A 16,372-nucleotide genomic window follows, 5' to 3' on the forward strand; every position below is an offset into this window, starting at 1 on the left:
TAGTATTCTGAAAGTGTTTGCAAATAGATGGGAGAGTCCAATGTACATAGGATTAAACTCCATATATGATAAAATTGTAAATATAAAAATGTTACCATTATAAATTTTTTACTTGCTATTGTACTAACACTAGTTTGTAAGAAACATTGTTACAAACACTATATGAGCTATTCCTGAAATAAATGTTATCATTATTATTATAATAATAAATTATCATTATTATTGTTTTCGCCCAGTATTTACCATTGATAAAATTGCCGTTTCAGATTCAAAATGTTTTGGCAGCCAGTAAATCTAACAGCCGAGTGTCCTGTGAACTCGCCACTCACGGCCTGCTCGTCCTTCGGATTTATTTACTTGAACCTATTAGTACAACTATTTGGAGATTCTCTTGATAACAAGATACAGAGACGATATCCATCCATTGAACCGGAATACGACAACCAAGAGTACGACTTCATAGTAGTTGGAGCTGGTTCTGCGGGTTGTGTGGTTTCTAACAGGTTGTCTGAAAACCCTAATTGGAAGGTAAGTTTTATCTTGTATCGAAGATGAGATTTTAGCAACGCTTTGATCGCCTCTATCAAAAATATTATTGGAAACCTATCGATGTTGTTAAGTCATATTGCAATAGGACTCAGAAAGTGGTATGGATATTAGTTCAGGTGTACACCAAGAATCAATTTTGGACCCCTTTCTTTCTTTAATGTTAATAAAGGAAATTAACAAGTACTTTCATATTACTAAATTTTTAGTGTATCCCGACAATCTTTAGATGTATCGTAATATAGACAACTTGCACTATCATATATTGCTACAGAGTGATTTGGATAGGTTTAGCACATAATGTCTCAATAATGAACTACATTTTTGCATTAATAAATATAAGAGTATGACATTCACTAAACGCAGAAGTGTGGGTAGCTATTCATATTCGCTGTACAATGATGATCTGGAAAAAGTTAACTTCATTAAGAACCTGGACTTAACCTTGGACAGCAAGTTCCACTTTAACATACACATCAGCACACTACAACTTGTCTCCAGCCACACTTGCAATCAGGTTTCAAAAATATTGTAACAGATTTTTAATTTATATGTAACCATTGATGTTGGATTTGTAATGACGACGTGTAGGCGCAACGGTCATAGCACTAGTTTGTGAGTGATAGTTACACTAGCGGTTTCGAGTTCGATCCCCGCATATGACAAACTTTTGTATTGCTCAAACAAATGTTTACCGTGTTCTAAGTGTTTGTGCAGTCTTTGTGGGTCTGCGCACCGTGCCTTGGAGAGCACGTCAAGCCGTTGGTCCTGGTTGTTATCATGTACACCGGATAGCGATCGTTACTCATAGTAGGGAATATATCTACCAACCCGCATTAGAACAGCGTGGTGGATTAAGTTCTGATCCATTTCCTACATAGGAAAAGAGGCCTATGCCCAGCAGTGGTATATTACAGGCTGAAGGAATAACTATAGCGATCATAACCATATTATTCTTATTATGTAATGGTTTTTAGACCTCAGTTAAATTACAATTTTTTTAATTGTGCTGATAATAAAATAAAATACTCCTAATTATATAAAATTAAGAAACGTAGGAAAACTGATTCATACAATATAAGAATAAGAATATACAAAAGCGGTCCGATAAGACCGATAGTAGAAAACTGTTTTAGCATATATTGTTTTCAGGTTCTAGGATATATTTTCTTGAGTTATAACCAATACAGAAGACAAATATAGTTTTTTTTTTCTACTTTTGTCTATCTGTCTAAACCTTAGTTTGGCATCAAGTTAAAATAACTAAATGGATTTAAATGAAACTTGATATAATTTGTGTCCATACACGGAATGACTCTGGGTTAGACAAAAACTATACACCTACACCATATACATATTTACCATTTCCTCTGACCAAATTTTACCTGTAAAGATCGCTCATTAGCGATAAGGCCGCCTTTCGCATTCTTGGTGTACAATAAAGAGTTTTTATCATTACTCATCCTAAAATTCAGTACGATTTTTTGGAATGAAATGTCTTTCAATTTGTCTTCTGTGTGTCTTTGTGTCTTCTGTGTGTCCAATATCTCTTCTGTGTGTCTGTGTGTCTTCCAATGTCTCACGTGTAAAACGTTAAATTATTTAATTAACATTTAGACCTGTTAATTTATACAATGTGACAAATTTACACCATGGCACCAGAGCGATCGTCTAATTTAATTTAGAAATCGTAAAAAATGTGTATCATTCTGGTACGATGGTTACACGAAAATGTCCGGAGAAACTCTGAGAAATATTCATTCGCCAATCTATAGAAGTGCAGCGTTTGTGTAAGATAATGAGTTTAACAATAAATAAATCAAAAAGTGATCAGAAAAAAAACAATCAGAAACTCCTTAAAAACCAAAATAAAGTTCCTAATATTAATTTATAGATAGAGTGCCAAAACTATTGCTAACTAAATTGCTATTTCAGATTTATACTATTGTAATAATCTATAAACCATTATAACAGATGTAGAACTATTTAAAGATTGCTTGATTTTCATATAATTTAACTACTTATAAAATTTGTAACGATTATCAAATCATTAACCGGGCGATTAATTCATCTTCCGGGCGATATTTGAGAAATTATCGCTTCTTAGACTTATCGCTAATACTTCATATGTTAGTCCCCGAATATATATATACGGTCGAATTGAGTAACCTCCTCCTTTTTTGAAGTCGGTTAAAAACAATTACCGTCTACAAGTCACATATTAAAAATATCAATCGAAACGTCAAGGTCCATTAATGATCGATAAATGGAGTAGAATAAGTGAAACTGCGAAACGAGGTCGTACAAGAAAGCGAAAATGGTAGCGAGGTTACGGGCTGTTGCTTAGAAGGAGGTAATGGATTTAGGCCTTTTCCTATTACAGAATGTTATCATCATCATCACTTCAGCGTATCACAGTCCACGACTGGACATAGACCTCCCCAAGCTCACGCCAAAAATGGAGTGAACTCATGGGTTATGCCCATAGTCACCACGCCGGGCAGGCGGGTTGGTGACCGCAAAGCTGGCTTTGTCGCACCGAAGACGCTACTGTCCGTCTTCAATCTGTGTATTTGAAAGCCAATCAGTTGGATGGTTATTTTGCCATCGGTCGGCTTTAGAAGTTCCAAGGTGGTAGTGGAACTGAGTTATCCCTTACGACACCCACGGAAGGGCGGACCCAAGGGAGGACGGACCCAAGAGAGGGTGGCTATATATTTACTGCAGTATCTCAGACCTTTTTACATAGGTTACCAGTTTCGATAATTCTTTTTTTAATTAAAAGGTGGTGCTTGTCATGTGACAACTAAAACAAATTTTTATTTCACATCTGTTGCATTTTAAAAGTAATTGAAATAACATGCTCTTATAGTAATACTTTTTGGCAAATGTTAATGCTGAACGAACTGTTACCTTATCAAACGCATTTGACAAAAATAAAATGAAAAAAAATTAGATTAACATAATTTATATACAGTATATATTGTTTCTAGTAGGATATATTTCCTTGAGTTAATTGATACAAATCATAAAAATAGTTTTTTTTTCTACTTTTGTCTGTCTGTCTAAATTTTGGTTTGACATCACTTCGAAATAACTAAATGGATTTGAATGAAACTTGATATAATTTGTAATCATATTGTTAAGAACACTGGATTAGACAAAAACTGTACAGCTAGACCATCTATATATCATATACCATTTCCTCTGCCCAAAGGTTGTCTGAAAAAGATCGTTCATTAGCGATATGGCCGCCTTTTGTACGTATCTCCTGTTTTTTTTTTTGTAATTATTATTATTACTTATCCCGAAAATCAGTATGATTTTTTGGAGTGAAATGTCTTCCAATTTGTCTTCTGTGTGTCTTCTGTTAATGCAGACAACGTGTCATTAAGTATGCGTCATCGGAATAAAGAAAGTGGATCACTATGAGATTACAAATTTTGTTGTTTTCATATTCTAATATTTTATTTCATCACAGTGTTTATTTTAAAAACAATTTACGTAAACGCATAATTACATCAATATAATTACATCAATATAATTGACCTACTAGTAAATATTTTTAAGTATTTTTATTCGTCTGTTTAGAACAGGGACACATAATTGTGTTTGCTCGCAAACGAAAAAAAAAACCTACTTCAATTACATCGACAAGTAATACAACGTAAATAGACAAAATAAATTAACAAACGCACTAGTCGTCACTACGATTTTCGAGGGTTTCCCTCAATTTATCTAGGATTTCATCATCAGATCCTGGTTTCCTTATCATGGTACTACACTTGGGATATCTCCTTTTCAACAAAAAAAGAATTATCAAAATCGGTTCATAAACGACGAAGTTATCCCCGACCATACATAAAAATATATTATATATATACGGTCGAATTGAGTAACCTTCTCCTATTTTGAAAATAGTATTGTAACATTTATTGTTTGTTATATATAATGACTTTTGTTAGATGAAAATATATACATTTTATAGTAAATAAGGTCATTTTAGTAATGTTAGTGTCAAAGTAAAATACTTACAGCATAAACAGTAAAATATAAAATTAAATAAATAAGTATAATTTTAAAAAAAATATGATAATGTAACCAAAAGTAAATCAAAGTTAATTGTCAGCTAATATGCTATTTACTCTATTGTTAAAATAATTTCAATGTGATTATGATATGATAATTTTTTTAAAAGATAACTGATTTCCAAAAATTGTTTTTGTTTTTGCCTTCCTAAGTAACTGGAGTTTAAGCAGGCACAATATTCATAGACAAGATTTTTTTTTTGTTATAATAATAGATTAAACAAAATATATTTTATAAAATCATTTGTACTTTATTTTATAATTAACTGGTTTTTTAATATTTAATTTTTCTAAATTTAGTACAATTTGGTGACTATGGGCAACACACATGCCTATGGCCAGACTTATGTCCAGCAGTGGACTATGATAGGCTGAAATGATGATGATGATGATACTACAATTTGAATAACTCGCTTCTAACATCATAAAAGTATACCTAGCTACATATTTAGTATATCGTTTTCTAATGTTTACGCGAAATTCACTCATTATAATAAAACATCTTTTTCTAATTTTATCGCGGTTTATTAAGGTTTTCAGAAGCCTAACGTTTTGGATACTTTACAGCAGCAATGATCACGGGAGGACTGAGGAGTCAGACGTCCTAATGTGACAAAGTTATTCTAAACTACCTTATATTACATCAATATTTTAATTAGTCCTCTCTATGCAGAAGTTTCGAATTATTTGGTAACGTCTGGACGTCTGACACTTCAGTCATCCCGTTCCTTGAGATATCCTTGTGAAAAATAAATAATAATTATTAATAAATATTTGAAAACAAAAATACTATCCATAAAAATAGAATATATTTATTTATTTATTAAACAATTTATGTACACTAGGATAGCATTAGGAAATAGCTCTTATAAATAATGCTGGTACAAAGGCACTACTTATCCCATGATGGAATCTCTTCCAGTAGTCCCGCCACAGGAAACTTATAAAACAGTCGCAAAATTAGCGTGTACAATCTAAACATATTGAGAATAAAAATATAATATATAATAAATTCATAATTATACAATATATAAATGCACACATACATAATATACACACGTAGATACAAATAATATAATAATTATACATATATGCATTCACATAAAGGATACATAATATAATACATATGATAATTTATTCCAATACGCATAAAGACACTTAATTAAATTGATTTTAGACTAGGATTGATTAAGGTAGAATTTTCTCACTCCTTTCTTAAATAGCGAAAGTGTTTTGCAATCGCGAATTTCATATCATTCAGTAATACGCCTTAGATCATCATTGATGGAGATAATAGCAGACGCGACATCGTGTAACTTACAATGACGATATATTTGCAGATCGTCAGCATATAAGTGGTATTTGGAAGATATTTACTTAAGTCAACTGCATTAAATCCTTCTGAAATCACTATAACACATATATTTATTTTAATCGTCAACGGACAAATCGAATAGGCATACCTACTCGTATTCATGACGATATATGGAACACACCATTGTAATTCTCATAATGATTAAGAACAGGTCGGCAAACGAGTTTAAAGTCCACCTGATATAAGCGGTTGTCGTAGACTATAGGCGCCTGCAACACCAAAAGAAATACAAGCGCGTTGCCGACCTACCCCTGACAATCCTCAAGAGCTCTGACCACCATACTCACCACAGAACCACAACACTAATTGAGAGCAGTATTGTTTATCTGTGATCTTCTGTAAGCTTGGTACAACATCAGACGCGCTGCTCCAAATTTTGAGCAGGGTATCTCCTGCTGTGCCCCACCACAATGTAAAACTAATAGTACTTCATATAATTAAATACACGTTATTGAATACTTTCAGGTACTTCTTTTGGAAGCAGGGTCTGAACAGCCAGATGTGACCTTGGTACCAGGTTTTTCTACGGCGCTCCTGGGGTCAAACATAGACTGGGCATACACCACTGAACCCAACGGAAAGAGTTGCCTTGCACACCCAGGAGGAAGATGTCCTTGGCCGAGGTAGGTACATGGTAAAATAAATATGAAACTAAAAATCCAAGTATTATTCATGTATAGTTTATTGTAGACCACAACTACATAATACAGTCTACGTTTCAGCCTGTAATATCCCACTGCTGGGCCTCTTTCTCCATGTATAAATACAAGCAGATCAGAGCTTAATCCACCACGCTGCTCCAATGCGGTTTGGCAGATATATTCCCTTCTATGAGTCATATACATAAAAAAAATCGTTGGGACGCTGTCTTATCGTATCATACCTAAATTAAGGGACTCATAACGAGGCTATAATTATGCGATAATTGTACTATTGATTATACGCGATACTATTTGAACTATCTACCTAACTCTTATATTTTACGATGGGCCACAGATCTTTACACCTGTCTCTAGGGCTTTCCAGGTTTGGTAGACGGTTATCTGGAAACCATCTACTTCTTAACAAATTATTGCTTTATATTTCAGAGGTAAAATGATGGGAGGTTCGAGTTCAATCAATTCCATGTCTTACATTAGGGGTAATAGAGCAGACTATGACGGCTGGGCTTCTCTTGGTAACGACGGATGGAGCTACAAAGACGTAAGTATTGTTAACGTAGATATTACGATTAACAGCGAATTAGATAAACACGCGAGAAGTCACATTGCTCATTTTCATTCTCGTTGAACAGAATTTCTTACACTAATAATAATTTATGTAATCAGTTCATTAAATAACTCATTTTTTAGCCGTATAAAATACTTTAAATTGAACAAATAACAAAATGTATGAATACTTTGTTACAGGTGTTACCTTTCTTCAAGAAATCCGAAAGAAACGTTAATATCGAAGCTTTAGATCCTATATATCATGGCGTCGAGGGAGAGCAGTTTGTATCAAGGTATCCTTATATAGATGATCCCTCTTGGATGCTGACTGAAGCTTTCAATCAGAGAGGACTCCCATTAACCGACTTTAACGGACCTCGTCAAGAAGGAACTATGCAAGCTCAAGCATTTTCTCTGTTAGGCGAAAGAGTTTCAACTAATACGGCGTTCATACAACCCATTAGATATACAAGGAAGAATCTTACTGTCAAAACACACTCCGAAGCTCTAAGAATTCTCATTGATGACAATAAAAGAGCATACGGAATAGTTTATTTGCAAAACAACAACATATTTACGGCCTTTGCCCGTAAGGAAGTAATACTCAGCGCTGGATCTCTTAATTCACCGAAATTGTTGATGCTATCTGGCATTGGACCAAGAGATCACTTAGAGAGTTTAGGCATACCAGTAATTCAAGATCTGGCTGTTGGTGAAAATTTACACGACCACGTAACATTCAATGGTGTTATTGTAGCTTTGCCTAACAAAACAGCTACAACAGTCAGTGAAAATGAAATTTTAGAATCGGTTCAAGAATACGCTGAAATGAAGTACAAAAACGGTCCTTTATCTGGTAATGGACCTGTGAATTCCATATCCTTCATAAAAACTGATCCTAATTTAATTGCCCCAGATATACAATTTCAAGTATATCACGTTCCTAATTGGAGACAATTTATTCAGGATCCAATAACTGCTGAGTCAGTCCCAATATTTCCAACGGCATTTTACGACGCTGTTTTACCAAGAACGATGCTTTTAACACCTAAAAGTAGAGGTGTCCTTCTATTAAATGAATCCGATCCAAATGGTCCACCGTTGTTACACGCTAATTACTTTAGTGATAACTCTGATCTCATACCTTTATTAAAAGGTGTTAGATTTCTCCTATCATTAGAAAACACAAAAGCATTTAGATCTCACGGCGCATATTTTGTACGGGAGCTGATGCCAGCTTGCAGAAATTACGAATGGGGTACCGATGAGTACTATATTTGCTTGGCCACATCATACACATCGACTACGTACCATCCTGTAGGCACTTGTAAGATGGGTCCTAAATGGGATGAAAAAGCTGTTTTAGATAATGAATTAAGGGTGTACGGTGTTGCTGGATTAAGAGTCATCGATGCTTCAATGATGCCATTTATCGTACGGGGAAACACCAATGCTCCCACCATCATGATAGGGGAGAGAGGAGTGGACTTCATTATTAAATATTGGAACAAATACAATCAAGCTTACTATTCGTATAAATGATTTTATGTGATCTTCGTTAGTCTACATTAGTTTTAATCAAGTAATTTAATTGATACTAAAGTGTTCTTATTTATTTATTTAGGATTTGAAAATATATTTGTGGTTTTAAATCTTTTATTTCGATTCTCTTTTAGAAGATAATACATGATTTCGTAACAACCACTAATTTTTTGTTTCTTAATCAAAATGTACCATTGACTATTTTTTCCCAATCTACAATAAATTATTCCCAATTCTTCCCGATATCTTGAATATTGTAAAATTTTGCTTTGTAATCTATTGTAAGCTGTCAAATTGTAAACTGGTGAATATTAATTAATCTGTTACTAATACTGTAATACTGTAAATCATTCGCAACACTGAACAAGACTTATTTTTTTCTATTTCGTGTAAGGCAACTTAATAAATCTAACAATAAACTAATGTAGTGCATTTTTTGTTTTAATTAACAATAATTTTCATCATTAGAAGTTCGATAGTTTTTAAATTAATAATTTCCAAAATATCGTAGAGAATTTTTTTTTATCTGTAAAGATGAAATTTCTATTCATATGGATACTTAATTAGAGAAAAACTTCATTATGTTGCTTAAATATCAATACAATATTTGTTTAGTTTTAGTAAGTGCTCTCCTCATCACTGACGGGGATAGGTCAAAGCAGGAAATTTCAGCTCAAAATATGATGCAGCCCGACTGGGGTAGTACGTCAACTGTACAGAAGATCACAGCTAATAATGCTAACAAGCAGTGTTGTGTTCCTGTTGGTGAGTAAGGTTACCAGAGTTCTTGGTGGTATTGAGGATAGGGTCCATAGATTATACACTTATATACTGGTATAGGGTCGGCAACGCGCTTGCGATGCTTCTGATGTTGCAGACGTCTATAAGCTACCATAATCGTTTACGAAGAGGCGATTCGTACGCTTGTTTATCGAACTAGAATACCCTTTTTTATATCCTGGTTATCGTTATTGGTTGGGAGTTGGTTTTACGGTGAGAAAAGATAGAAATAAACATAATCTATTGTTATAGTTGAAACCTAGTCTTGCCAACTTTCAAACGAGTAGATTTTGAAATAAATATAATGTTTTCTTAACTATTTTGAGTTTCCAACTCAATTTTCCAATTTTTTTTTCCGTTAGAACCTCTTTTCGTAATAAAACAAAAAAATAAAATTTGTTGAATTTGTAGTTTTGTTCTCGATTTTGCGCTTAACAACATACATTTGTTATTTTATATATATATATATATACAATGATAGGCTTTCGTTTGACCATTATTTCATCTAATGATAAGTGAAAATGCGGTCTAAGATGGAGCCCGCTTATCTAGAAGTAACCTATTCAATCGCGACTTAAAGATCCCCAGGTTAGAGTTTTCTGGAAACACAGACTCTGGTAGAGTTCCATTCTTTGGCCGTACGGATCAAGTACGTACCAGCGAATCGCTTAGTGCGTATATTGCGTATGTAATTAAATATATGTAAATTAGGTGCACGTAGCCTCAACAATGCTCGAGGACATACAAACGTGATAATCGGTAGTATTCAGGTTGCACGCAGCATTCTAAGAATGATGAATATGACGTATGTATTATTGGATATGTTTCGAGGTGTGTACAAATCTGCTCTTGTTCAGTCAGTTGTAACAACGACACAGATGGAGCTCTATTGAAGCGTTTAGTCAAAATAAAGGTGCGTACTAGTTTAGGAGCTAAGTGTGTAGTTAAGCGAAGAACTCGAGGACGGCTTAATAATTCGCCTTTTTTGTAAGTTTTCTAATACTCCTTTTTCATCATCATCATCATTACAGCCTATAGAGTCCACTGCTGGACTTAGGCCTCCACAAGTTTACGCCAAAAATAACGTGAACTCATGTGTTTTGCCCATAGTCACCACTCTGGGCAGGCGGGTTGGTGACCGCAGTACTGGCTTTGTCGCACCGAAGACGCTGCTGAACGTCTTCGGCCTGTGTATTTCAAAGCCAGCAGTTGGATAGTTATCCCGCTACCGGTCGGCTTTTTAAGTTCCAAGGTGGTAGCGGAACTGTGTTATCCCTTAGTCGCCTCTTACGACACCCACGGGAAGAGAGGGGATGGCTATATTCTTTACTGCTGTTACCACATAGCAGTTCACATGAGTTTACCCCATTTTTAGTGCGAACTTGGCGAAGCCTATGTCCAGGAGTGGACTGCGATAGGCTGAAATGATGATGATTATGATGATGATGATGAGTGTATCTTCCTTATTTTTTAGCACTACGATGATTTGGCATCCCTTAAATCTTACTGAAGCTTGTCCCCCCACCTCAACGCTCACCGCCTGCTCACACTTTGGATACTGTTCACACTACGGTACTAAAGAACCACCCCTCGGGTGGTTCTTTAGTACCGTAGCCACACAGTACATACTTCTTTTTAAGGAATGAAAAATTTGTGAAATTTCACGGAACTGTAACATTTTAGAAAACGGAACCATTGTACAGTTCAAGTGGTTGACAAGATGACGTTAGTGCGATCAGCTCAATATAAATAATAAAAATTTAAGTGTACATTATACATGATTTGTGTCGTATATTTTCTAGAAATTATTGGAAACGTTTTAAAAGATAGTTTTTTGACTTAAAATAGTCCACGGTTTCAGATTTTGGAAGTTTTCCAAAAAACCGGTATAAATTAAATCTTTTTATTATTAGTTTCTAAGAAAATATTATAAGTTTTCTGATGCTTTGGAGACGGTACTCTGTATAAATGGTGTTCATGAACAAAATTTTTACTTAGGTATATTAACATATAATACCTGAGCTCATTCAAAATAAAAAGTAGCCAAAGTTTAATTTAGATTTTCTGAATAAGTGATTTAACGGTTTGCTGTAAAGAATTCTTTGACATTCTAATGCCTTTTATCAAATAATTCTCATTTATTTACAATTTATGTACAAAATTAACACATTAAATGCTTGCAAACTTTATTAGATTAATTATCTAATCTAACGTGATCATAATCTAGAAATCTTAACGTAACATCCGCTCTAAATTAAAAAATTAAAGGTCAAGCAATATGAATAATGTTATTAAAATTATAACAATAAATTTAATAAAAATATTTATTGTCTGTTGCAACTAATGCAAATTTATTATTTTTTTAACCTCATTAAACTTATGTTAGTTTTGTGTTGGTGTGCAAAAAGTGTAAATAAATAAAAAATAAATTATTTTAATTCGGACTAACGATTTAAAGAGGATTTCGACGTTGACTAGAACGTTGCATATGAATAATGCAAAATTAATTTATGAATACAAGAATTACTTACAATGCCTTTTTTATGTACTCTAATTACATGAAGAACATACATATGTTTTTTGCTTCTTAAAGTGTTTCGAGCAAATGCGAGCAAACGTAGGTGTAGGTAGAGCTTTGTTGGATTCATAAGAAGACAAAGGGAGTTACTTCTAAGTCGATCAATAACGTCTAAATACTCAATTTATTATTTTATAAGGCTCGCGGTGGGATCTAACTAAATCCATTTAAATTATAAATGTTTCCCGTCCTTAAATAATATTCATTTTTGATGGGTTGAATTAACTATTAAAGGTCAAACTCACCTCTCTCTTTTCATTAGAACTATATGATGCACTCACATTATTATTAGTATAAACGCAAAGTCTCAACGGTTCGTTTGTTTATATAGAAACAAAACTAAAATTAAGTGATATTGTTAATGGAATAATTTAATATTTAGTTATTTAAGTATTTTATTGTTAAAGAAAAAAAATGGTAAATTTAACAAAATATTGACGGCTCTCTAACGAAATTTGAAAAAAATCTAGGTAGGTGTGTATCTCTAATCTAGTTATCGATTTTAATACATTATGATATTCTTAGCTTATTTCATTTTGAACTAACAAAAACTTAGTATATTAATTTATATTTTTTGTGTAACAAATAACTATTATTATTTCATCTATTATTAATAAATTATCATTATTATTGTTTTCGGCCATTATTTACCATTAATGAAATTGCCGTTACAGATTCAAAATGTTTTGGCAGCCGGTAAATCTAACAGCCGAGTGTCCTGCGAACTCGCCACTCACGGCCTGCTCGTCCTTCGGATTTATTTACTTGAACCTATTAGTACAGCTATTTGGAGATTCTCTTGATAACAAGATACAGAGACGGTATCCATCCATCGAACTGGAACACGACAACCAAGTGTACGACTTCATAGTAGTTGGAGCTGGTTCTGCGGGTTGCGTGGTCGCTAACAGGTTGTCCGAAAACCCTAATTGGAAGGTCAGTTTTATCTTGTATCTAAGATGAGATTTTAGTAAAACTTTGATCGGCTCGATCACAAAATATTACTGGAAATATAAATAACTCAGAAAGTGGTTATAGAAGTTTATGAATCACAGGTAGGACAAAAATCACAGGATATTAGTTCAGGTGTACGAGAAGGATCAATTTTAGACCCCATTTTTGTAATGTTTATAAACGATACTGGTAAATACTTTGATAATACTAAATTTTTAGAGTATCCCGATGATCTTTAGATATATCGTGATATAGACAACTTGCATGATCATATATTGCTACAGAGTGATTTGGATAGGTTTAGCACATCCTGCCTTAATAAACCTCGTCTTTGCATTGATAAATATAAGAGTATAACATTTACTAAATGTAGAAGTGTGGGTTTATTATTATATAATTTATTTATTCCTATTCGATGTAGAATGGTGAATCCGCATTGGAGTAGCGTGGTGGATTTAGCTCTGATCTTTCTCCTATATGGAGAAAGAGACCAAAGCTCAGCAGTGGGATGTTACAGGTAGAAGCGATAGCGATAGCGATTGTAATCATATTATTCTTATTATGTAACAGTTTTCAGACCTATGTTAAATTACAATTTTTTTAAGTAGTATTGATAATGAAATTTAAAAAATACTCCTAATTACACATAATATAAGAAGAAGGATATACTAAAGCGGTTTTATCACTAAAAACGATCTATTTCAGACAACCCAAACATTTTAAAATAGATATAGTTGTAGGATAAAAAGTCTATTACAAAATATTTTAGCTGTAAAAATACAAATTGCGAGTCATCGCCTAGAGAACGGTAATAGCGAATCCATTGAATTTTTCTAAACCTCGAAAGCAACTAAAACGAATTACGCTTTATAGGTATTTGTTACATTTTAAATCTAATTGAAAATAACGTGCTCTTACAGTAATACTTTTTGGCAATTGTTAAACTGAACGAATTGTTACCTTATAAACATTTTGACAAAAATAAAAATCAAAAATTTAGATTAACATACTTTAGATACACAAATTGTTGAAAACTATTTTAGAATATATTGTTTCCAGGTTCTTCTTTTGGAAGCAGGTCCGGAACAACCAGACGTGTCTGTTGTTCCAGGTTTATCAACAGTGCTCGCAAGTTCCAACATTGCTTGGTCTTATACAGCCGAACCTAATGGGAAGAGCTGCCTCGCATACCCAGAAGGACGGTGTTTTATAGGAAGGTCAATAACTTACAAAAATGTTTTTACGTCACCCTCAATTACTCATGAACCCAAAATATTTCATTAAGTTCGTAATATGAACTCAATATAAAATAAATTTGACGATTATTCAGTCAAACTGTATTCACCATAACATTTAAAGTAAAGTATTTTATTTTAGTGGTAAAACCATGGGAGGTTCCAGCTCAATCAATTCCATGGTATATATAAGAGGAAATAAAGTTGATTACGATGGTTGGGCCGCGTTAGGCAATAAAGGATGGAGTTATAATGATGTAAGTATAGCTACTAAAACGATTTATAATAGATTTATTTGATTTTCGTGATATTAAGATGTGTCACTTAATTTTTAATTTGAGTCTTTGATTAGGTGTTGCCGTTCTTTAAAAAGTCTGAAAACAACAAAAATATTGAAGAGTTAGATAAAAGGTATCACGGAGTTTCAGGGGAGCAATATGTATCTAGATTTACTTATATTGACAAACCTTCCATAATGATGACAAAAGCTTTCATGGAGAGGGGACTCCCTCTGACAGATCATAATGGACCACAACAAGTTGGCGTTTCGCAGACTCAGGTAACTGCGTACTCAGGCAAAAGAGATTCTACAAATACTGCCTTCATACAACCAATTAGATATAGGAGAGAAAATTTAATAGTAAAAGTAAATGCCGAGGCTGTTAAGATACTCATCGATGAAAATAAAAGGGCATATGGGATAATTTATTTGTCTAATGGGCAAAAATTTACAGCATTTTCCAAAAAGGAGGTAATTGTTAGTGCTGGAAGTCTCCATTCACCAAAATTATTGATGTTATCAGGAATTGGACCAAATGATCATTTAGAACAATTAGGAATACCAGTGGTACAAGATTTAGCTGTTGGAGAAAATCTACACGACCACGTGTCTTTTAGTGGTGTTGCTGTAGCTTTATCTAACGAAACAGCGACGACAGTCAGTCAAATTGAAATTCTGAAAGCAATTCAGGAGTATGCAGGAATGGAAGTCAATCATGGTCCACTGTCTGGCCACGGATCAAGTAGTACTAACGCGTTTTTTAAATCTGATCCAAATTTAATAGCTCCAGATGTACAGTGTCACTGCCGCGATATTCACGACTGGAAAGAATATTTCAACGATCCATTAACAGCTGGTTCATTACAAATTTTTCCAAAATCGTTTTACAATGCTGTGACACCAAGAATAGGTAATATTGCGCCTAAAAGTAGAGGCGTACTATTATTAAATGCTTCGAATCCATACGGCCCTCCCTTAATCTATCCCAACTACTTTGGTGACGAAAGTGATCTTATTCCTATAGTTAAAGGTATGCGATTTCTCCTTTCCTTAGAAAATACAGAAGTATTTAGGTCAACTGGATCCTATTTTGTAAGAGACCCGATGCCTGCTTGTAAAGATTACGTATGGGGATCCGACGATTACCATATCTGCTTAGCTAAATCTTATACTTCGACGACGTTCCATTACGTAGGTACTTGCAAGATGGGTCCAAAGTGGGATAAGAAGGCCGTTGTAGACAACGAACTCAGGGTGTATGGCGTTTCTGGATTAAGAGTCATCGACGCTTCGATAATGCCTGTTATTGTGCGAGGAAATACAAATGCACCATCTATCATGATAGGAGAAAGAGGTGTGGATTTTGTTATAAAGTATTGGCAGCAATACACACGGCATTAAAAAAAACTAATGAGTTAATGAACTAATAATTTTGGCCATCTTATATTTAAGGTACAACTTTTTTGTAGTTTGTCGTAATAAAAGTAATGATAAATGTCTTAATTTTATTTGACCCTAACTGCGACAAGAAGTAAAAATATGTTTACAATCCTAGTTAGAAATGGACTTTAATGTGACCCAAATCTGTAATATTGACTGTATTGAATAATACGTACATACGATTCCGAACAAATCCATATATACCAAATTATACGAACCGTTGCAAAAAGTTTCATATATTACCCCTATATGAGAGACGGCGTATAGCTGACCTTGTATATTTGATTAAGATCGCTAATGGTTCGATCGATTGTTCCGCACTTTTGCATGCTGTTGGTTTACG

At 33.8% G+C, this 16,372-nt stretch overlaps 2 protein-coding genes across 2 annotated transcripts; both read left to right on the top strand.

Moving 5' to 3' along the window:
• Positions 1–273: 273 nt before the first annotated feature.
• On the top strand, positions 274–8,866 carry LOC123664660 (glucose dehydrogenase [FAD, quinone]-like). The gene is made up of 4 exons (XM_045599177.1): positions 274–528; positions 6,475–6,632; positions 7,098–7,212; positions 7,419–8,866. Exons 1-4 carry the CDS (start codon positions 274–276, stop codon positions 8,760–8,762), a joined length of 1,872 nt encoding a protein of 623 aa, XP_045455133.1. The 3' UTR covers positions 8,763–8,866.
• Positions 8,867–12,801: 3,935 nt separating this feature from the next.
• LOC123664783 (glucose dehydrogenase [FAD, quinone]-like) lies at positions 12,802–16,084 on the top strand. Its single transcript, XM_045599261.1, has 4 exons — positions 12,802–13,056; positions 14,134–14,291; positions 14,452–14,566; positions 14,662–16,084. The coding sequence occupies exons 1-4, from the start codon at positions 12,802–12,804 to the stop codon at positions 15,988–15,990; spliced, it is 1,857 nt and encodes a 618-aa protein (XP_045455217.1). The 3' UTR covers positions 15,991–16,084.
• Positions 16,085–16,372: the final 288 nt, after the last annotated feature.

Source organism: Melitaea cinxia, chromosome 22 (genome assembly GCF_905220565.1).
Source record: "Melitaea cinxia chromosome 22, ilMelCinx1.1, whole genome shotgun sequence".
In the NCBI taxonomy this organism is placed as follows: domain Eukaryota; kingdom Metazoa; phylum Arthropoda; class Insecta; order Lepidoptera; family Nymphalidae; genus Melitaea; species Melitaea cinxia.